General features: G+C 39.3%; 1 protein-coding gene and 1 pseudogene across 2 annotated transcripts in view; one reads left to right on the forward strand and one right to left on the reverse strand.

The window, feature by feature from the left end:
- The first annotated feature begins 2,397 nt into the window (after positions 1-2,397).
- LOC119245074 (ras-related protein Rab-18-like) lies at positions 2,398-3,194 on the forward strand (annotated as a pseudogene).
- A 6,159-nt stretch (positions 3,195-9,353) lies between these two features.
- Positions 9,354-23,383, reverse strand: part of RALA (RAS like proto-oncogene A) — an 82,893-nt gene continuing 68,863 nt past the window's right edge. For both annotated transcript variants that reach the window (XM_037507240.2, XM_054692308.1), the window contains 2 exons: positions 20,841-21,015; positions 9,354-11,354 (listed from right to left, as the gene is read on the reverse strand). In XM_037507240.2, the coding sequence (XP_037363137.1) occupies positions 11,232-11,354; positions 20,841-21,015 (298 nt within the window). In that variant the 3' untranslated portion in view covers positions 9,354-11,231. The remainder of the gene's footprint in view (positions 11,355-20,840; positions 21,016-23,383) is intronic.

A 23,383-nucleotide genomic window follows, 5' to 3' on the forward strand; every position in this document is an offset into this window, starting at 1 on the left:
GTTACGTGACACGGGAAACACAGAGCTTGCTGACGCTACTCACCCAGTGGCATCAGCGCTGGGCGCCACCGGGCACCGGGCGTGCCGGCCAGCGCTGGGAGCAGTGATGGCCACTACCGGCCCCGCAGAGGCGGCGTCGGAGACCCCCAGAGTCAACAGCTGTTGGTGAGGTGCTGGGTCACACCAACCACAAACGGCTCTTTGAGACGCCAGGCCCAGGGCCTCTGGTGCTCCTCTCAGGCTATGTCAGAGACGGCCCGAGGCCCAGTCTGTGAGAGTCCTTCGGCTTCTCTTCCCTCCCTGGAGGCGGCTGCTGGAAGCTGCTTTGCTTCCTTCTTCAGAGGCTGGAATTGCCTGCTCTTCTCCGGGTAGGGCGTCGCTCCTTCACGGGCTCGCTCGAGGGCTCCCTCAGCGCCCGCCAACCCTGGCTTTTATCCTCTTTCCCCCACAAATCTGATTGGGCCATTTAGCACCAATCAGCTCACAGCTCATGCCTGATTGGCCCATTACAAACGGCAGTTATTGCGCTCTGCGGAGCAACCGCCAGAACGGCCTTGTGGCGGGGCGGGTCGAGGGGAGCCCCCGCCCTGCTGCAGCCCGCCGCTGAGTCAGCCGGGTTCGGGGAACATTTTCAGCTGCAGTTATCTTGTCTTTCCATTAGATTTGCCAAGATGAGTCATCTTGTAGTTGGACATGTGTTCCCTTTCCCTCCACCCTCACCCCGTGGGAACCACTCTTCTACTGTCTCTATGAGTTTGAACTTAAAAAAAAAAAAAGATTCCACATGGAAGTGCTCCCGTGCGTTATTTGTGTTTCTTCCTCTAACTCAGCGCACCTAGAGGCAGCCTTTCCTGAAGGCACCTCACCGGAGCCAGAAAGCCGCTCCTCTCTCGTGCTAAGGACACAGGCCGCGAGGCCGCGCTCCAGGCCTCCACCCCGCCCCGCCTCTCGGTGTGCTCCGCCCTCTGCCTCCGCGCCAAGGACACCCCCAGCGAAAACTTGGTTTGTATTTGAGGAGGTGGCTCAGCCCTATCCTGAGCTGTGCTCCCAGGAAGGAGTAAGCGGCATCTGGAGGCTAATCAAAGGAAAAGATACGCCCACCAGAGGGAGCAGACACAAGATCTCACAAGGTTGTGCTTCAATAAGGTTGCACTTGAGGGGAATCTCTCACAGCCTGTGCCCGTCAGAGGCTTCTGGTGCGAGCAACCATTCAGAAGGGCCCCCCACAGCAATATCTTCTAGGACAGGAAAGAGGATTCTCTTACATACATCCAAATCTGTGATTTCTGCCATAAACTGATTTCCATGGGAACACTCTGTCTTCAACTTTTGAGACTCAAAATCTTTATCTCTCATTGTCTCAAAGATATCATCAAAAATCCAGAAAGGATGTGTGTGTGTGTGTGTGTGTGTGTGTGTGTGTGTGTGTGTGTTGGAGTATCATCTTTCTCTGAGGTTGTGAGCCCAGAATGCTATGGCTGATAGCTGAATAGGAGTAAGGTCACACAGGACCAGGAATGACTGGAAATGAAGACATTTATTTATCAAAGATAATCCTGCCACATGAGCATTCACTTAGAGGTATGTGGGTTCTTATGAGCTGGTCACTCATGGGCAACTGTGACCTATTTGCTATGAGCAAATCACAGTAGAGCATTCCTTGACTACCTACACATAATATCCCATATCACGAAGCAGAGCGGCAACAGATGTAGCGTCAAAGTACGAATCTCTTCCCAAAGAAAGTTGTGTTCCCAAAGAAAGTTGTGTTCAAATACGTTTGAGAAGCACCCAGATATTTTAATTTGCTGATATGCACTATGAGGTGAAAGTCTAGTATATTCTAAATTTCTCTTTCTTGCAGATCCATTTACCAACACATCAAAGCCCACAAGGGTTCTGTCTACCAAAACACGACTCTACTTAAGTATTGATGTGAGAGTTGGTGGAGAGCTGTGCCTGGGAGGAGATATAAATGGGTGCAGATGGTAGTCTTTGGGAGCTGGGGTGGAAAGTAAACTTTTTCATGCAAGTTCACTATACTAGTCCTCACTCATGTTTACTATGTACATATATTAAAAGATACAATCAGTTGATGGAGGCTTAGATGAACCCGAAGTTGGATATCCAACTAATAGCAAATAAATTGAAACCTCCTTGGGAATGAGAGCTGCTGCCTTGTGAGTCACTACAAGAAATAGCCCTCAGAAACTCATCATTGAGCCTGATTAAATGACATTGAAGACACCATGAAAAAGGAGAGCAAGCGCGGACCTAAGCACCAGGTGTGACAAGGTGCCAGCCGCGGAACAGTGCGCGTGCGCGGGCAGTTCTCGGGGTTAAGGGTTGAGAGCCGAGCCCCGAGGCCAGCTGGGCTTGGAGCGCAGCAGGGTCAGGATGAACTAGGACGTGTTGACCACCCTAAAGATTCTCATCATCGGCGAGAGCGGCGTAGGCAAATCCAGCCTGCTCTTGAGGTTCACGGATGATTCTTTTGATTCAGAACTTGCAGCAACAATAGGTATTGATTGACTTTAAGGTGAAAACAATTTCAGTGGATGGAAATAAGGCTAAGCTTGCAATATAGAAAACTGCTGGTCAAGAGCGGCTCAGTACATTAACTCCCAGCTATTATAGAGGTGCACAAGGTGTTAGTTTATGATGTGACAAGGGACACCTTTGTTAAACTGGATAATTGGCTAAGTGAATTGGAAACATATTGCACGAGAAATGACGTAGTAAACATGCTAGTCGGAAATAAAATTGGTAAGGAAAATCATGAAGTTGACAGAAATGAAGGCCTGAAATTTGCACGAAAGCTTTCCATGTTCTTTATAGAGGCAAGTGCAAAAATCTGTGATGGTGTACAGTGTGCCTTTGAAGAACTTGTTGAAAAGATCATTCAGACACCAGGACTGTGGGAAAGTGAGAACCAGAATAAAGGAGTCAAACTGTCACACAGAGAAGAAGGCCACGGAGGAGGAGCCTGTGGTGATTATTGTTCAGTGTTATAAACTCTGGGAAACTCCATCTCTTGCATAGTAATCAGATAGTGACATCTTTCTGTATATAAACTCTTTAACTTCTATCTTAGGGACCTTGCAGTTTGCACATCATTTGTTTTGTATCATGGCAGTAAATATTTGCAAGAAAGCCCCCTCATCGGCTTTCCCAGTTCCAATGTTAGGGTGAGCATGCACACTTTGCAGTCTACTGTTTTTCGTGTAACATAAAATAGGTGTACCTTTACCAATACATTTGATTTTATGATTTACATTTATCATGTGATTAAAAAAATCCACCTATCCAGTCTCTGTTGATACAAAGCCTACTTTCGGTCTCCTTTTTACTTAACTACTCCTATCAATTACTGAATTAATTGCTATGTAGAACTCCTGGAACCACTGGGAGAGATAGAGGTATGTAGCATCAAACCAGGCAAATTTCCTTTCAGGAATAACAGAGCATGATTTTTACAGCTTTTCTAGGATGTTTGCTGACAGATTCTCTTTCAGTACTAAGCAAAATTCTCTAATAGTCCAGTCCAACTTATAATTAAATCTCTACTTGTTCTGATGATAATTCTAAAGTAGCATTGATATGTTAAAGAAGTTTGGTCTTTTTTTAAATTTACTTCAATGAGTAGCTCAGTTGCTTAATGAGAGTTTTATTTCTGTGCTATATGTGTTGACACCTGACACTTTGTGCAGCATTTTTAGTTTTGTGGTGTTTGACAGAATAGCAATAAGATTTTCCCCCATTTTGGTTTCAGGACTCATGTAGTACTTAACCACTTTTTAAAAGCAACACCTTTTTTCATAAATGTTGGTGGGTTTGTCTAGGTTTATCAACTATAGCTTGTGTAATGTTTATGAGTATCTGTATATTGTGACTTCCATAATGGCTAGTTGATATTTTAAACCTATTTCTGTGTTTTGAAGTTTGGGAAAAAAACAAACAAACAAACAAACACAAACCCACTAAACGACAGCTTAAGAAAAGCGTATTGCTTCCAGATTTTAATGTTTGGGGGGAAATACTGTTGCAATGAAAATCTCAGTAATGTACTGTAACAAGTATCAAAAAAGAGCCACCTTCTACAGATCTAATCTTTTCCACAGTATTCAGTTTTCTAACCTCTTGCTATTGTACATTGTTTTTTCACTGATGTTATTTAATTTACATTGATCTCTGCTATCTTAAACCGCCAAATAAGTAATTTGTCCTTTCAGACCGGTCACTATACTACCGTTTAGTAAGATATTGATATTAATTTCTGAGCAGTTTGTTCTCTGTATTATAATTACAAATGATAAATATTTTTATGGGTCACCTTTACAAGACAAGTGATAATGGATTAACTTCGAGCTGGGTTCTTTCTGAAATGTTCATCCTCCATAAGAAAACCTTGCACTCTACTTGGTTCACCATGGCCGTCTCCGTTACATGTGATTCAAAGTTTTCTACACTCTGTATGTTTTTACTAAATATAAACCATTTACTACTTTAATGCTGGAGAAGGTAGCTAACACATGTACTTACGGCTTGTGTTACACTGAAACTTTAGACTTATAAATTTATATAGTGTGTATTGATAAGACATTTCTATTGCTTTTTGCTCCTTGAGCTATATTATAATCTTTCTCTTCATTGGAGTGTTGTCTAAATTTGGGTCAGAATTTGAACACATATGAGCCACTTAACTTTTAAAAACTAATTTTGTTTGATTTATAGTGTAACATTTTATAGTTTTTGAATAAATATAGCCTGCTTTCCATTAAAAAAAAAAAAAGGAAAGTGAGAAAAAGAAAACTGCTCTGGTGTGGAACTGGATCTACCAAAATTAAAATAAAAATTCTTTTGTGTAGCCAGAGTGTGTTGAGACTCACTGGGATTGGAGAGGTATCTTTAAGAGCTCTTCCTTGAACAGCCATTTTTCTTCTTGTGAAAGGCACAAAGCAGGGGAAATTAAAATGAACAAGATGCAGTTTCTATCCTCAAATAATTTCTGGAGCCAGAAGTTGCTGTCTTTTATCGATATGCCCATATAAAAGAGCCATCCTTCTGTTGTGTGCACAGTGAGGCTGGGGGTTGGGTTGGACCCGGGTTTGCCCAGAAAGAGCTAAACTGAGTTTATCAAATCCACCCTGGAAGAGAAAGAGCTTTGGTCACCTGGAGCTCTGAGGTGAGCCTGGCCCTTCCAGGCATTCCTGGAAGACTCCATATTCCAGATCACACTCTCAGGATGGCAAAAGAAACAACTGTTAGGGCCTCCCCGGTGGCGCAGCGGTTGAGCGCTGGGTTGTGAAGCTGCCCACAGCCTCTGCAGCACCTCTCCTGCCACCCGCTGCTCCCCTCAGCGGTGTGCTTCGTCAGTCTGCCTGTTCTGTTCCCCGCTCTGGCTCTGGTGAATTCTCTCACCCTCCTGTGCTTCTGACTGTACCCAGTGCTTGTATGAATAAATGAATAAATCTTTAAAAAAAGATGCTCCACACTTATATAAAAAAAAAAAAACTGTTAAAATAAATAACTGCCTACTGAATGGGAGAAGATACTTGCAAACTATTTATCAGAGATGGGGTTGATATCTAAAATATACAAATAACTTGTAGAACTCAACAACAACAAAAAAGTGACTTTAAAATGGGCAGAGGATTTGAATAAACATTTTACCGAAGAAGACATACAGATGGACAAAAGACACAGGTAAGGATGTTCTATGTCACTCATCATTAGGGAAAAATGCAAGTCAAAAGCACAATGAGATTCCACCTTATTGGAATAATAGCAAAAAGTCAGAAAATGGTAAGTGGTGTGGAGGACCACACTGTTGGTGTGGGAAAGTAAATTGGTGCAGCCGCTATGGAAAACAGTATGGTGGTTTCTCCAAAAATAGAACTACTATATGATCTAGTAGTCCCATTTGTTGGCATTTACCTGAAGAACATAAAAACACAAATTTGAAAATACATATGCACCCCTATGTTCTTAGCAGCACTATTTATTTTTTTTTTTATAAATTTTATTGTTATATTCCCCATACAATTGCAGCCCCCCCATTCTGACCCCAATCCCTCCCCTCCCGCCCCCGCCCCCCTAAAAGTGTCTCTGGTTCATAGTTTTTGTTGATTTTGATTTTCACTTTCTTATAGTTATTCATTTTCCTGGTCCCTTATTTAAGTTTTCTAGATTCCTGCTATGAGTGAGACCATCCGGTATTTTTCTTTTTCTTTTTGGCTTATTTCGCTGAGCATGATCCCTTCCAGCGCCATCCATGTTGCTGCAAATTGCATGTGTTTATCTTTTTTGAATGCTGAGTAATATTCCATGGTATATATGTACCACATCTTCTTGATCCAGTCATCTATTTTTGGGCATTTGGGTTGTTTCCAAAGCTTAGCTATTGTAAACAGTGCTGCTATAAACATAGGGGTGCAGGTGCTCTTTGGAATTGATGTTTCTGTGTCCTTTGGGTAAATACCTAGGAGTGGAATTGCTGGATCATATGGAAGCTCTATGTTTAGTAGGTCCAGAAATCTCCACACAGCTTTCCACAGTGGTTGGACCAGTTTGCACTCCCACCAACAGTGCAGAAGAGTTCCTTTTTCTCCACACCCTCGCCAACATTTGTTGTTGCTAGTTTTTTTAATATGTGCCATTCTCACTGGTGTAAGATGGTATCTCATGGTAGTTTTGATTTGCATTTCCCTGATGACAAGTGATGTTGAACATTTTTTCATATGCCTGTTGGCCATTTGCATTTCCTCTTCAGAGAAGTTTCTTTTTAGCTCTTCTCTTAGCAGCACTATTTATAAGAATCAAAATATGGAAAACCCCCAAGTGCCCACTGATGATAAGTACATAAAGATGTGGTATATATAAGCAAAGGGATGTTATTTTAGCTATAAAAAAATGAAATCTTGCCATTTGGAACAGCATGGATGGCACTTGAGGGGATTATGCAATGTGAAATAAGTCAGAAAGTGAAAGACGCTTCCAATGACAAACGAGTCACTCATTTGTGGAATAGAAATAAAAAAGGCAAAACAACAAACAATACAAAAACAAATGCTTGGGCTGACAACTGGATGGTGGTTACCAGAGGGGAAGAAGGGACAAGGAGTGGGCAGAGGGGGCCGATTGGCTGGTGGTGGATGTGGAGTGATATATACAGCTGCTAAGGTGAAAAATTGTACACCTGAAACCTATATACTTTTGTAAACTGTTACCTCAATAAAAGAAATCACACCTGATGAATGAAAGAATAAGTGAACAGTCTGTCCTGGAATAGAAGGGACTTGCTCCTCAGTTTAGAGGTTTCCACTCCAGAAGCATGCCCTCTGCTGCTGCCCTGCTGAGGCTGTGGACCTGACAATGGGCTGACATTCCAAGGTCCATTTGTAACAATGACTTCTCTCCTGGGAAATGATTATATTTGGCATCAGGAAAAACACAACTGAAACCTCTCTCAGTAGAGGGGTAAATTCACAGAGTCGTTGCTGATTGTCTTGAATTGAGTGTTTTCATTTCTATTTGGAAATGTGCAGTATATGGGATGGGGGACAGAGTAACTTGGATGGTACTAGCTGGGGCTGACTTTTCCACAAATGCTGCTCATCTTGGTCTCTTTTTTTTTCCTATTAAATAAAAATCTTGTGTTGATGCAAACTTATGGATATTTATACCAAAATAAATATAAATGCCACTTATGCGTCATCATTTATTAAGCTGATTTCATCATGTTTTTTCATTTCCGATCACTTGTTTTTGAGATTTACAATCTATCCCTTTGAGATTTCAGGAGTGTTGAGAGGCAAGATATGCAGTGTACATGTACATATATGTGTCTGTTCCACCCCCATGCTCCATTCAAGAAAATTGCCATTTGTGATGCAAGCAGATTGCCAACGTGGACACGCAAGGTGAAGATAGCTATTCCATTTTGGTGGTTTGACTTAGTGAACTGTTCCGACCTCCCCAAAATGCAACCTCACTCACATCCTAAGTAATAGAGTTTGCCAATTAAACCCACAAGTTCTTGGAATTGGTACAAGTTGCCCTAAACAAATTCTTGGGGAGTAAGATTTTTCTACAAAGCTCAACCATGTGCTCTGGGTAAATTAATGGTCAAAACACCAAATGATTGGATCACACCAGTCTCGCAGTAAACAAATAAGTGCTGAAGGCTTCCTCCATGCTGGAGCATTCATACAGGCGGCAAAGAGAATATTCATGACCACATTCATTATCTTCAAGTCTGCCTCTCTGCCCGTGCTCAGGACTTTAATGAGGCTGGAAGGAACCAGAGGTTGTATCTCTGAACTGTTCGTCCTTCCAGGACCCTCATACTCGGTACCCCTATCTCACTAGAGGCATTCCTGAGCACCAGGGGGTACAAGGATGTGGGGGAAAGCAGGACACCACAAATTTGGCCTCCATTTCTCAGTAGCCTGGATTAAGCAGAATTAAGTCCTAATCCTGTTTTTCTAGTTGTGGTCTTGCAGATTTCACTTCATTGTCCCTGTGACTTGTCATCTGCTCAGTGAGAATAGGGGTTGGGCAACTTTAATCTCTAGTACTTTTTCTTTTTTTTTTTTGTGGGCCCCTCTCCGGAGGCGGGAATGAACAGGCGCTGCAGAGGCTGCGGGCAGCCTTGCAGTCCAGCGCTCAACTGCTGCGCCACCAGGGGAGGCCCTCTAGTACTTTCAACTAGAGTCTCTACCAGTTCATTTTATCCTCACACACCAACATCAAATATAGGACCAGGAGGCATTTGCATGGTTTAGAGAGTATCAGACACAATGTTACATAGAAACTTTTTAGTAAGAACAGGGGGCCAGGCATGGTTAAAGCTGTCCTCTGCATTTGAATAATTTAGGTGCCTCTTAACGCCAGGGAGACTACACTAGGGGTGGATCCTGAGAAATGAGTACTTAGGTGATTTTGTCTTTGTGCAAACTTCAGAGTATACTTACACAAACCTAGATGGTTTGGAAACTAAATAGTCTCTGGGGATCATTCTAATTAGAAGTAAATATAAAGCTGTCACATATCGATTCCTGAGTTTAGTAGTGTTGTAAAATGTGCACATTTATGACTTTCATAACAGCCTAAGACTATCTAGACTATCTTCTATGTAATTGTGCACATGGCATTCTTATGTTTCTGAGCCTTGATTAAATCGAAGCAATGATGATACTGTTATTTAGGAAATCTGGCGCTACCACAAAAGAAATCCCTAAACTGGTAACTCAAAAAGATTTAGATGTTTCTAAAACCCTAGTAAAGATGCTCAGGTTGATAAATCTGAATGTTACATGTTATGTTGTGAACATCAAGTAACACCACAAACATTTTTAAAAAAGGAATTTTATTGGTCTTTAAATGGCTCAAATTGCAAATAAACCAATCGGGTAGTGGCATCAGCCTAAGACATGTGATGCATCTTTGTCAGTTGGCTTCATAGCACCTCAGTACCCAGGAGAGGAAAGGTCTCAAAGCAAAGTCACAATGTTAGTGGTTAGGACCCCTGGTTAAATAAGACTGCAATGTGAACACGTGGAGATCGCTGGGCCCACGGGGCCTGTGTTACATTGGTAACTGTAATTCTGCATATGACATAGCCTATGAAAAATATGAAATGAAAGATGTACATCTCAAATCCTTTAAGAACAAATATTTAACATGACAAGCTGGATGAAATATCTAAACAGTTGAGTTCCTAAAAAGTCTATTTTTATTAGCGTTACATACACACCCATTACCTGGAATGCCTGAACACATCTTTGACTTGTTGAAATTAGGACTAAGCAAAAAGAAAAACTTTGTTGAATCAACTGTCCTAGTAGCCCCATTTGACAGAAGAAAGGAAAATCTGACAGTGGTATACTTCCCATTGAAATATGTGCCACTAGCATGTCAGAATTCGACCAGTGGGGACACCAACAATGGTAATAACAGGCCTCAGGTTTGGCCTATGTAAGCCAAAAACTTTTCTTCTCTATACTTAAGTTTGATTGCTTGATGTGAATTTTAGGAAAAATGGAGCTATAGTGTTCTTCATTCTGAACACAAATATTCCTACAAATATTTCTAATAACTCCATATAGCCAAACTGCAACCTTGAGTATAAATTTAGAAATCAATAGGTGGCAAGCATGAGTATTTTTTCACAAGTATGCTAATGCAACGGCATTAGCATCAATGACATGTTTCCTGAACTCTGCTCCAAAGAGACTAAAAACTTAACAGACCCATACCACTTGCAGAAAGGAAGTTCCAGGGACCAGCATCTTAAAGAAAAAGAGGGTTCACTGCAACATAACTGGTGCTGAATTCTCAGTCTAAAATTGTCTTACAAGTTTATGCTGGCCCATCATTTTAAACTATCTTATGGTTAATTAAAAGCAATCAAGGAGCTCTGGAACTTTACTTTCAAGAACCAGAGTATGGCACACATTTTAAATTTGGATAGACGCCTATCAGTTATTTCTCAAGAATCTTCTATACAAAAGTTGTATCCACACTAGGCATTCATTCTCTCACCAAGACACATGAGCCAGTGGGCCCATGGGCCAGTGAGGACATACCCAGAATGATGTAGCTGGGTATTTTTCCGTTTCTAAATTAAGGCATATTCAAAAATTTCCATGTACAAGTTTATACCACGTTTTAAATGTTAATCACCAGGTAATTAATGCAGGTTTACAGATGAATTACTCTCACTTTCACTATATGCAACAATCATGCCAGTAACTCTTTCTTCTACATTTTGCATAACAATGGTTAAAAAAGTGGTACAGTTTAACTATCATGTTCACAATTGTCATTTTTTCAAGGCAGTAGAAGACCGAGACATTTTAAAATGATATAAAATTGAAGTTTTATAATAAACCAGAGGAAGTAGCCTTTCCTCCCATCCCCACCCCCACCATCTCACCTTTTTAACAGTTCAAGAGAGACTGCCTGCGAAATACAAGCGCACACGCTACATTCAGGACCGTGATAAATGTAGGCAATTATGAAGTAAGTTGAATGCTGCTTCTGGTGAAGCCACATTAATTTCTTTTTAAGTGAATTTGACTTTCAGTGAAGTTCCAATTCATGCTTTTAGTGATACATAACATTTTCCAAAATGTTAAAGTAATTTCAGTCAATTGAGCCTTCAATGGCAATGCTTATAAATTATATTTATTAGTATGGTCAAGATAAGAAAGGAGTTTGGGCTTTGATTATAAAATGCAGCATCTTTCTCTGATTCTCTTGGCTAAACTTTTCCTCTTCTTTTTCCCATTCTTTTCTTTGCTGTCTTCCATCTTTCTGGCTCGAATTTCCCTCATTAAATCAAAAAATACCTAGAAAGAAGAAAATTGAGTAAATGAAGCAAGTAGATGAAATGATCTCCAAATTTGGGAATAATATAAGAGTAAATATTTAACAGCTCTTGTTTGAGGAGTACAGGGAGAGGAAAGCACGAAAGTAAACTAAGCAAATGGGAAAACTGGGAATTCTTTTGATGTACACTTTTTGGTAAAAATGCTCACAAAGCAAACTTTCCATTCCAATTTTCAAGATAAAAATGAAAACAACATTATAGATGATAGCACCAAAGATACAATTCAGTGGATTACATCTGAGTGATTTATAATAAGTAATTTATGATTAATAATATCAATTCATATTTAAAAGTGATTAATTTGTTTAATAAAACAAATCTATTTTTTCTGCTCCATTTTAGAAATACAACTGGAGAAAATGGATTCTTCCTTTATTTTTTGACAATAAAAGAAAATAATTTTGTTAATTGTATATTTGAGTTTCATCATTTTTTTTTTTTAAAAAGACTATTTATTTATTTATTTATTTATTTATTTATTTATTTATTTATAGAAGCACTGGGTACAGTCAGAAGTGCGGGAGAGTGACAGAGAATTCACCAGAGCCAGAGCGGAGAACAGAACAGGCAGACCGACGAAGTATACTGCTGAGGGGAGCAGCGGGCGGCAGGAGAGGTCTGCACGCCATGTGGGACCCTCGCCCGGCAGCTGGGGATCGAACCGGTGCTGCATAGGCTGCGGGCAGCTTTGCAACCCAGCTCTCAACCGCTGTGCCACCAGGGAGGCCCCAGTTTTATCAATTCTTATCTGATGTCTAGAGATTAGCAAATAATGAGATTTAAAAAATGTAATAATTTTAAATTTTACTTTAACAATTCAAAAGTTAAATGTCAATAATATATGTTTGAGTGCACACAGAGAAGGGGCTGAGAAAATGTTGAGTTACACTGTACACAAACAGTTGTGAATATATGATAAAGGGATACTTTTGCATTCTGTACGTTTTTATCAAAAATTTCAGTATTACCTTTAGAATGAAAACACAAAAATACAAAAGAACAAATGCTGACAGTTAATGAATATGTTATAAAAAGACTGATGTGTCTTTTTCAAACATGCCTATAGCTTTTTAATGGAAACGCTACTTGAAAAGAAGGTGGTGAATAGATAGAAAACTACCTGTATGTGTGTTGAATAAGAGTTACATGTATTTGCTTGCATTTGCTATAGAAACAATGAAATGATAAAATCCAATACTAACACACAATTTTATTTTCTGGAGGAAGGGAAAACAGAGAGAATAGTGGGACATCTTTGAATATAGCTAGTTACATAATTTCAACTTTGGAAATGCAAATATTTTACATACTCAAAAATGAAATTAAAAACAAAGCAACTGGTAAAAACAGAAAATCAAGCAAATGAGACAATATGTCAAATTGGTGACATAATTATTCAGAGGAAAGAATTCGTTTCAAGAGACTTACAAATATAACATATGGAATATTCATTACAGAACAGATGCTAAGAATAAAAATAAAACTTCAATAAATAAAAAACAAATCTTCAACTTCCACTTTGTAGTTCACTTGTTAGTAACCATGGTGTCTACTAATGGCTGCTTTTTTTTTTTTAGAAGGATCACACACACACACACACACACACACACACACACACACTACGGGACAATTTAAGTAATTATGTTAATATAGTTTAGGAATCAAGACTTTCAGCTTAAAAGATACCAACACAATCAAAGAGGCAAAAATCCTAAGTACTGAAATTGAATTGGAAGTAACATTATGATTGCATGAGTTTTTTCTTTAAAAGTATGTATTTCTTGGCACTATTTACTTAAAGGTCAGGAAACAATGACAACCCTGTAACAATGGGTGAATTAGTTCCAAGGCTGTGACTACCAAATACATTTCCTACGAGTAAGACCAGGGGCAGGGTTCCCTTTGGACATGGCTGGTTCCTGATCTACAGCAAGAAATACAAAGTCAAAAAACGAGGGTGCTGTCAAAGACTAATTGGGTTAAGTCATATGGACACAGGATAATATGGTTAAAGAAGGGAAAACCTGTGCTTAAGAAAACCTATAAAGAATGCAATAGATACTTGTTGATTTTGATTTTCACTTTATTATAATTAGTCTTTTTCCTGGGCCCTTATTTAAGTTTTCTAAATTCCTGCTATGAGTGACACTATCTGGTATTTTTCTTTTTCTTTCTGGCTTATTTCACTGAGCATGATCCCTTCCAGCTCCATCCATGCTCCTGAAAATTGCATGAGTTCATCTTTTTTGATTGCTGAGTAATATTCCATTGTGTACATGTAACAAATGTAACACTACGGGGGAGGGGGAGGGAAGAAGGGATTAGGGTCAAAATAAGGGGGGGTGGGAATTGTATGGGGAATATAACCAAGATGAAAATGCATACATTGTGCACAAATGAAAAATAATAAAAAATATTCCAAAGTCCAGGGGGCAAAAAAAAGAATGCAATGTACATAAACCTCATGAGTTCTTGCCTTCTCTTGTTATTCAACTTTTGTGTAAACTGGGGATTCCAGGACACCCTTCTCTACTTCAAGTCCACAGTTGTTCAGGGGGGGAGAATCTTCCAAACCACACGCACTTAGTACAGTACTTTAAGTACTGCTTTCTGATACAGATACATCACTCGAATGGATACTGGATGGCTTAATTCTAATTGTAGATGAATATTTGCAATGCACGTCAAATGAATCTCTATGAGAGACTTTCAAGTCAATCTTAACTGGCAAATTCAGTGGGAAATTATCAGAGTCTGCATCAGTTAACTGAATGAAATAAAGCAAAAGGAAGGCCAGTTTCAACCGTCAAGTAGAAGGAACAGTAACTAGGAAAAATAAAGAACTGGTTCTGATGAACTCAGACAAATAATCCCCAGAGCACAGGACTTACTTTTTCCTACTTATTTTAATACACTTTCAAAATCACTTCTTCCCAAACTTCAAGTTCTCTTCCTTTCTTCCTCTTTCCTTTCTCCCATTTTAGGGCAACCCAGTCCATACAACATTGGCCTCTTCAATTAAAGATTATAGGCTATAGGAAATCCTCCTTCTTATATAAATCAAAATAAAATATAACTAGACACACAAAGACTCAGAATGCTTACTTTAGAATAAAGCTGAAAAAAAAAATGAAGTTATTAGAAGCCACCGGCATCTCAAAAGCAATACAGTCCATCAATTTAAATCTAAAACTTTACCTTGACCATTTTCTTTCATTTTAAGTACTAATTCACATCATATACAATATTAAATGTTCAAATGGATTAAGGATCTACCTTTAAAAAAAAGTCAACACCAAAAAAAGTGAAAAAAGTATAGGTAATTTTTAAAATAAAGCTTAGCATGGTAAAGAACTTTCCTAAGGAAGCCACAAAATCAAGGGCCACAAAGGAAAACACTGACAAATTTGACAACATAATCTTTAGTGTTTTTCCATGGCAAAAGACAAAAACAAGCAGTTATTTTTTAGTACACATTAAGAGACAATACTCACAACAAATTTTAGTGGACAAAGGGCTGACGTCCTTAGTATAAAGTGGGCTTATGAATCAAAAAGTTAACCCATTAGATCGACAGGCAAACAAAAGTAATTTCAGAGTTCAAGAAGATATACAAATGGCCAATGAATCAATTACAAGATGGTCAGTCTCATTAGTAACTGGAAAATACAAACTAAAACAATGATTTACCTATCTTACTGTCAATTTTAATTTAAAGGCTGCTTTAATCTGCTGGAAGGCAGTGGGGAAAACGGTTTCTTCACACATTGTTAAGAGTTTAAGGATAGTCTTTTGGGAGGTGACTTGTCTTTAAAGTTTATTTATTTATTTATTTTTAAAGATTTATTTATTTATACAAGCACTGGGGTACAAGCCAGAGGCATGGGAGGGTGAGAGAATTCACCAGAGACAGAGCAGGGAGCAGAACAGGCAGAAGGGCCGAAATACACTGTTGAGAGAAACAGCAGGCAAGACAGGAGAGGTCTGCCGCACCATGTGGGAATCTCCCTGGCCAGCGGGAATCGAACAGGCACTACAGAGGCTGCGGACAGCTTTACAGCACTGTGCTTAATCCGCTGCGACACTGGAGAGGCCCCTGTCATTAAAGTTTAAAATGCACCTTACATGGGTACACAGAGTTCACTGTAGTATTGTTTGTAATAGAGAAAACTGCAATCTTTATGTCACTAATAGGATAATGGCTGAATTAAGAAAAAGTACAAGTATGGAAAAGTTTAACAGTTTGTAGATTTTAAAGACATGGTACATCTGTATGCAATGACATGGAAAGAACTACAAGATCCATTTGCTGTAAAATTTAAAAAGTAAGCCATATATATATTCTCTCCATATTATATAATGTCACATATATCCTATAAGTATCAAGTATATATTTGATATGTATCAACATATACATTATAAATATCACACAACACATATCTACAATATATATTATATATCATACATATTTTAATACTAATATATAGAAATACAAACACGCACAAACTTTCCTTTAGATATCTCTATGCCTGCCTTTAAATTCAGGAAAATATCTGGAAAGACACGCAAGTGTTAGCAATGGTTACTTATAGGGAATGGAAAGGAATGGATTTTGGGTAATGTGATTCACTTTTTCCTCTGTATTACGTATTCGTCTTTTTTTTTTTTTTCAAAGATTTATTTTTTTTATTTATTTATACAAGCACTAGGTACAGTCAGAAGCACGGGAGGATGAGAAAATTCACAGAGCCAGAGCGGGAACAGAACAGGAAGACGGACGAAACACACTGCTGAGGGGAGTAGTGGGAGCAGCCGGAGAGGTCTGCGCGCCATGTGGGACCCTCACAGGTGGCCAGGGATTGAATCGGTGCTGCAGTGGCTGCGGGTAGCTTCACAGACCAGTGCTCAACCGCTGCGCCAGCGGGGGAGGCCCTATTATGTATTTGTCTTTACAGTCAGCATATGTTCATGTAATTCTTGCACAATGGGAATAAACAAAAAATAATGTATGCATTGTATTTCTACTAAAATCCTTTCCCTAACATAAAATTTACTCTGTTGGTATAATAAATCATACTGTCTATTTTCATGAATAATTGCTCAATTGCTTTCATTCCTCCAAGGTATTTTGTAAAATTAAGAGGAACCCTTGAATTCCAATGTGAAGAACTAGAGCATTTAGATAGGAAGACATTTACAAGTTCATCACATGAACTTGGCACCCAGCAAGTACACAAAGCAGGTTTGCTAGAGGTGATTTCTCTGTGACAGACATGGCCTCCTAAGACAGGCCACACCCCAGTTTAATGACTGATGGTCATGACGCTTTTTCACAGAGTACACTTAAAATCTGCTTATTTGAAATGTCTACCTAGTGGTCTATTAGGAATCCAAAGGAAGATAAGGCACAAACTCTTAATATCTTGTGGGGAGTCAGTGTATGTTTTCAGTGACAAGACATGGTACCTCCCAATTTAATAGAAGGAAATACTGGCATTCGCTTCCCTCAAAATCTGCAATCAGGTTTCCAACAGTGGATGAAATACAATATTGCAGCTATTGCAACCACTGTTTTGAGTGAGGCAGTAAGAAGAAGATGGGCACCAGAGTTGGTCACATCCAAGCCGGCAGATGGAACCAGCGACACTGGGACCCTGACCTGGATATGCAATGTCTCAACATCTCAGTTTCCTCATCTAAAAAGTGACTATTAGAAGAGCAGCAATTCTTCCAGGGTAAAAGACAAAATGTTAATGCCAGCCAGTATCTGATTCTTGGAAGCACTAACAAATACTAATTTTTGTAAATATTACATTATTTCCTCAACAACAAAACAAATATAAATCAAGTCTAGAAACTGAACAGTTATTGCTAAGTCACTCTTATTTAGTTATCGAGGTACTTTATCTGGTAATCATTCTTTAGGATATAGCATTATATGAAATCAGTTTTCAGAATGAAATTGTACCTCAATTTTCAAACAGCCTCATTTAATGGAATTCTCCTTTGGAGAGGTGACCATCAACTCTGACTGCATTTTCCAAAACTGGCCACGGCAATATTTCCTATGTGCTTTTTCAGAATCTTTCCTCTCTATTGAGAGGTAGAGTTTATTCCCCTTCCTCTTGAACCTGGAGCAGGGAGGGTGGGGTGAGAGGACTTTGTGACTACCTGGACCAATAGAAACAAGGGAGAAATAATACAGTGTAACTTCTGAGGCAAGGTCATAAAAGGTGATATAATTTCTGCCTGGTTTTTATCCTCTTGTGATACTTGACAACAGAACTTTTCCACCCTGCTGTTATATTAGGACATTCAGAAGGTCACATGGAGATGAACTGAGGCATCCCTGGACAATACCTAGTATCAATAACTAAACCAGATTGTGTGTAAACAAGCCTTCAGAACCTAAGCTGAGATAATTCCGATGCCCAAATTTCAAGCTTTTTGATGAAGCACCAAAGAGGTGGAGCGGATAAGTCACCTCCATTGTACCCAGTTCAAATTCTTGGTCCATAGATTATATCACCATAATAAATTGTTCCATTCATTACTTTTTGGTAGGCATTTTGTTATACAACCATAGTAACTAAAATAGCCCCATCCGTATAAATTTCCTCTTTTGAAAAGTAATAGATGCATATGTTATTGGAAAAATAATACATGTTCCAAAAACACCAAGAATAAAATTAAACATGGAAGTCCAAAGGGCATTTATAGTGAAAATAGCACACATGTATGAGTCAGTTCTCTTAGATCCTTACATATCCCTCTGATATATACGTGTGTGTGTGTGTGTGTGTGTGTGTGTGTGTTAAAAGCACAGTTGACATCAAACTGTACTATTCTGATTGCTGAGTAGTATTCTATTGTGTATATTTACCACACCTTTTTTTATCCAGTCATCTGTTTTTGGGCATTGCCATTTGCAGCTGGAAGAGACTATGCTCAGTGAAATAAGTCAGAAGGAAAAAGAAAAATATTGGATGGTTTCACTTATAAGAATAATATTAGGGAACCAAACAAGGGATCAGAAAAAACCAAAACTATCAGGCAAAAGATAAATCTGAGACATTAGGCAGGGGAGGGGGAGGGAGAAGAAGAAGACCAGGGGAGAGAAGAGCACAAGAGACTATGGTGATGGTTCCTGGGGGACTTGGTGGTGGGAATTCTACGGGGACTACACCAGAGAGGAACAATGATGTTTAAAAAAAAAAAAAAAAAAAAAACCATGTATAAATAAACAAACAAAAAAAAACTATACTATTTTATAATTAACCTTTTTCTCTTAATTTGTTGGAAGATCTATCCATATTAGCACATTTAGTTCTACCTTCATTTCTTTTTATAGGCCTCCATTATATGAACATACTAAAATTTACAAAAGTCATTCTTGGACAATGGGATGTTTCTAGTCTTTTGCTGTTATAAATAATGCTCCAATAAAGACCACTGAACATATATTTATGTGCAGATGTATTTTACCTGTATAATACACTTTTGTAACTTTAATTACTGGGGAAATAATTTTGATAGGTAATAGCTAAACTGCCTTTCCATAAAGATGAGAGTTCCTGTTTTTCTATACTCTTGTCAACAATATATTATCAACCTTGTGATTTTTTCCCAATGTGACAGGTTAAAAAAAAAAAAACCCACATATTTTAAAATTGTATTTCCCTTTTTATAAATGAGGCTAAATCTCTTCAAGTTTAAAAATGATTTGCATTTCTTTTCTATGACATGCTGGTTTATGTTTCTGACTATTTCCCATTGAATTGTTGCTCTTTTTCTTACTGTCCTGTGAAAGCTCTCATAATGCACACCTTCATACTTTCCTAGGGCCTCTGAGGCCAGCAGGAGACACCATAAAGACTGTTACAGCTTCATAGCTTGTATGGTTACTGTTACTGTTCACTTCTCTTCCCAAAGCCCATTAGTTTAAGAGGGTTGAAGAGTATGTCTTACAACCTGTAGGAGACATCATTTAGGAAGAAACAAAGTACATACATGCTATAATAATGTTCAATGTTGCTTTTTAGAACCTCAAATACATTGAACCTTAAAATATATCCTCTGAAAACATTTGTCTTAACTTTAGAGAAAACTGAACACTGAGTTGAAACTTTGTGGCACTCATTTTGTATACCCTTGAATCTACAGGAATCTCACCACATGACTAATAATTGAATCAGCTTAAGACAATCATGACACAGTCTTTTTTTTTTTTATAGAGGCATGTTTTACTTATTTATTTATTTGTTTGTTTGTTTATACATGCACTGGGTACAGTCAGAAGCGCGGGAGGGTGAGAGAATTCACCAGAGCCAGAGCGGGGAGCAGAGCAGGCAGAAGGACCGAAGTACACTGCTGAGGGGAGCAGCGGGCTGCAGGAGAGGTCTGCGCGCCATGTGGGACCCTCCTCCGGTGGCCAGGGAGCAGCCGGGGATCGAACTGGCGCCACAGAGGCTGCGGGCAGCTTCGCAACCCAGCTCTCAACCTCTGCGCCACCGGGGAGGCCCACACAGTCTTAAGATCTATGGTAAATGAACAAAAGCATCTCCATGTGTGTGTGTGTGTGTATTCTCCTGGTCCACAGTGTGTACCATGGAAGTGTGCTAGAGATGAGAATTCTCAGATCCACCCCAGACCAAGTCAAAATATCTGGGCTTAAGACTCAGGAATCTGTGTTTATCAAACTTTATAGGCAATTCTTTTCCATGTTAGAATCTAAGAGACACTTTATGGTGCCTAGAGAGTTGAGGGCTAAAAAAGGCCCCATAAAAAGCCCATAGGGAGGGCTTTTAGAATGTGTGCTTCCTCAGCCCAATGGACAGTTTTTCTAAATACTAAAGATGGTCCTTGGCAGCAGGAAGAAATGCATCTGGGCAGGCTCCTAGACACTAAGTATAAGGGTATTCCTCACCAGGTCTTCAGAAAAGGCCAAATCTGAATAAAGAGGGGCAATAAAGGAAAAAGAGGATTTCCCTTTCCACTCAGGGAAAACAGAGGTCGTAGTTATCTAGGTTTTAAAATTCTCCTGTCTAGGGGGATCCTTCATCTTGGGAACACTTTCACTTTCTTGAGAACTTAAATGGGTCCAGATAGGCTCAAAGAACTCACACAATTCCTTCTAATCTATCCAGCCAGTCAGGACAAGGAAGAAAAAAAAAGGTAAGGACTTCAGTCAGGAATCTGTCAGTGCTAAAAAAAAAAAAAAAGGTACATTTAGCTGTAATGTCTCATGTTTTACTATCTTGGGAACCTAAAAACAAGGCAAAGTGAAAAACTCTTAAAATGATATATTGGAGCTTTCAGGGCTGAAAAAAAATCAGTATGCATTGAATTTCTATTTGAAATTCTCACAGAATCTCTCTATCAAATGGAACTGAGTTAAAGAAAACCAACCTATTTCTAGGATGAGGTAGAAGAAACCGTCTTTTACCTTGTCAACATTAGCTCGCGTTTTAGCAGATGTTTCCACATAGTTCACATTCCACTGATCAGCTCTGGTTTTTGCCTCTTCTACAGACACCTGCCTTTTATCTTCTAAATCTGATTTGTTACCAACAAGCAGGAATGGAACATTTTCATCTTCTTTTACTCTTAAAATCTGCTCCCTGGATAAGAAAAAATGATAAATACCATTACCTCTATATATTAAAGTGACAAAATAACACACACCCTCTGGATTAATATTTATTTAGGTTTCTACAGAATAATAATTAGCTCATTTATTAGATGGTAAGAAATAAGCAACACTTCTTTATTCTCCATCACTTAGCTGAGCTACAGTCATTTTACTAATGAAGGAACTATATACCAAATAGTATAAAAAAAGCAGTATTAAAAAAGGCCTCCCCTGGTGGTGCAGGTGGTTGAGTGCAGCGCTGTGAAGCTGTCCGCAGCCTCTACAGCACCGGTTTGATCCTGGCCGGCTGGCGAGAGTCCCACATGGCATGGCAGACCTCTCCTGTCTCGCCTGCTGCTTCCCTCAGCAGTGTATTTTGTCAGTCTGCCTGGTCTGTTCCCCACTCTGTCTCTGGTGAATCCTCTCACCCTCCCGCGCATCTGGCCTGTACCCCGGTTCTTGTATAAATAAATAAATCTTTTTTAAAAAAGCAGTATAAATTAATTAAACAAAGCAGTGTAAGTTAAAGTATAAAATGCAACTCCCTCCCTAATTCTTTAAAAAAAAAAAACAACAGGGCCTCCCCAGTGGCGCAGCGGTTGAGAGCTGGGTTGCGAAGCTGCTCATGGCCTCTGCGGCGCCGGTTCGATCCCCGGCTGCTCCCCGGCCACCAGAGGAGGGTCCCACATGGCGCGCAGACCTCTCCTGCCGCCCGCTGCTCCCCTCAGCAGTGTACTTCAGTCCTTCTACTTGCTCTGCTCCCCGCTCTGGTGAATTCTCTCACCCTCCCGTGCTTCTGACTGTACCCAGTGCATGTATAAACAAACAAACAAACAAACAAATAAATAAATAAAAACATGCCTCCATAAAAAAAAAATTTAAAAAAATTAAAAAAAAAAACAACAACAAAAAACCATGGATTTAGATTTGCAGCAAAGCTGTGAAGGTAGCACAGAGTTCTGGTATAACCCACACTCTGCTTTCCCTAATAATATCTTACTTTAGTTTGGTACATCTGTTATCATTAATAAGCCAATATTGATGCCTCATTATTTTCTTTAAAGATTTATTTATTTATGCATACAAGAACTGGGGTGCAGGCCAGAGGTATGGAGAGGAGAGGATTCACCAAAGGGGGAAGCAGAACAGCCAGATCCACTGAAATACACTGCTGAGGGGAGCAGTGAGCAAGACAGGAGAGGTCTGCTGTGCCATGTGGGTTAGCGCCCTGTGCATTCATGCACAGTGGCTGATGATAGCTTGATAGCGCGGACACTTTAACCCCGGTGCCACCAGGGAGGCCCCTGATGCCTCATAATTAACTAAAGTTCAGACTTAATTCAGATGGTCTTAGTCTTCACCTAATGCCCTTTTTCTGTTCTATAATCCCAGCTAGGAAAACACAGGACATGTAGTCATCATATCTCCTTTACACTTCATTTGGCTGTGACAGTTTTCAGACTTTCCATGTTTTGGATAAAATCAACAATTTTGAGGAGTACTAGTTAGGTCATTTGTAGCCTGTCTCTCAGTTGGGATTTGCCTGTTATTCTCATGATTAAACAGGGGTAAAGGGTTTTAGGGAGGAAGACCACAGAGGGAGTCTTATTCTTTTTTATTAATTTTTTTCTTACATCATTGTAATCCCTGTAGTTCTCCCATCACCATAGCACCCATAACCATCACGATAGTTCACCATAGTCCCTTATGCTCTTTCCTCCCCTACTATGAAACTCCTTTCCCTCCACCTCCCTTGCTGGGCTTGACCTTTTCTTGACCTTTTGTTTGGTTTCTCCATATTCCACATGTGAGACCATCCAATATTTATCTTTTCTCTTCTGATTTATTTCAGCTAGCCTAATACCTTCCAGCTTCATCCATGTTGCCGCAAATGGCAAGAGTTTGATCAAAAAAGGGTGCTATTCTTATTAAATCATAATAATAGTCTATTAAATGTTTTTAAAGCCCCATGGATAGAGGGAGTCTTATTCTTTTTTATTAATTTTTTTCTTACATCATTGTAATCCCTGTAGTTCTCCCATCACCATAGTCCCTTATGCTCTTTCCTCCCCTACTATGAAACTCCTTTCCCTCCACCTCCCTTGCTGGGCTTGACCTTTTCTTGACCTTTTGTTTGGTTTCTCCATATTCCACATGTGAGACCATCCAATATTTATCTTTTCTCTTCTGATTTATTTCAGCTAGCCTAATACCTTCCAGCTTCATCCATGTTGCCGCAAATGGCAAGAGTTTGATCAAAAAAGGGTGCTATTCTTATTAAATCATAATAATAGTCTATTAAATGTTTTTAAAGCCCCATGGATACCAAAAATATCTGAAAGTCAACTCAAGTAGAG

This window comes from Talpa occidentalis, unplaced genomic scaffold (genome assembly GCF_014898055.3).
Source record: "Talpa occidentalis isolate TD23 unplaced genomic scaffold, MPIMG_talOcc4v2.1, whole genome shotgun sequence".
Classification (NCBI taxonomy): Eukaryota; Metazoa; Chordata; class Mammalia; order Eulipotyphla; family Talpidae; genus Talpa; species Talpa occidentalis.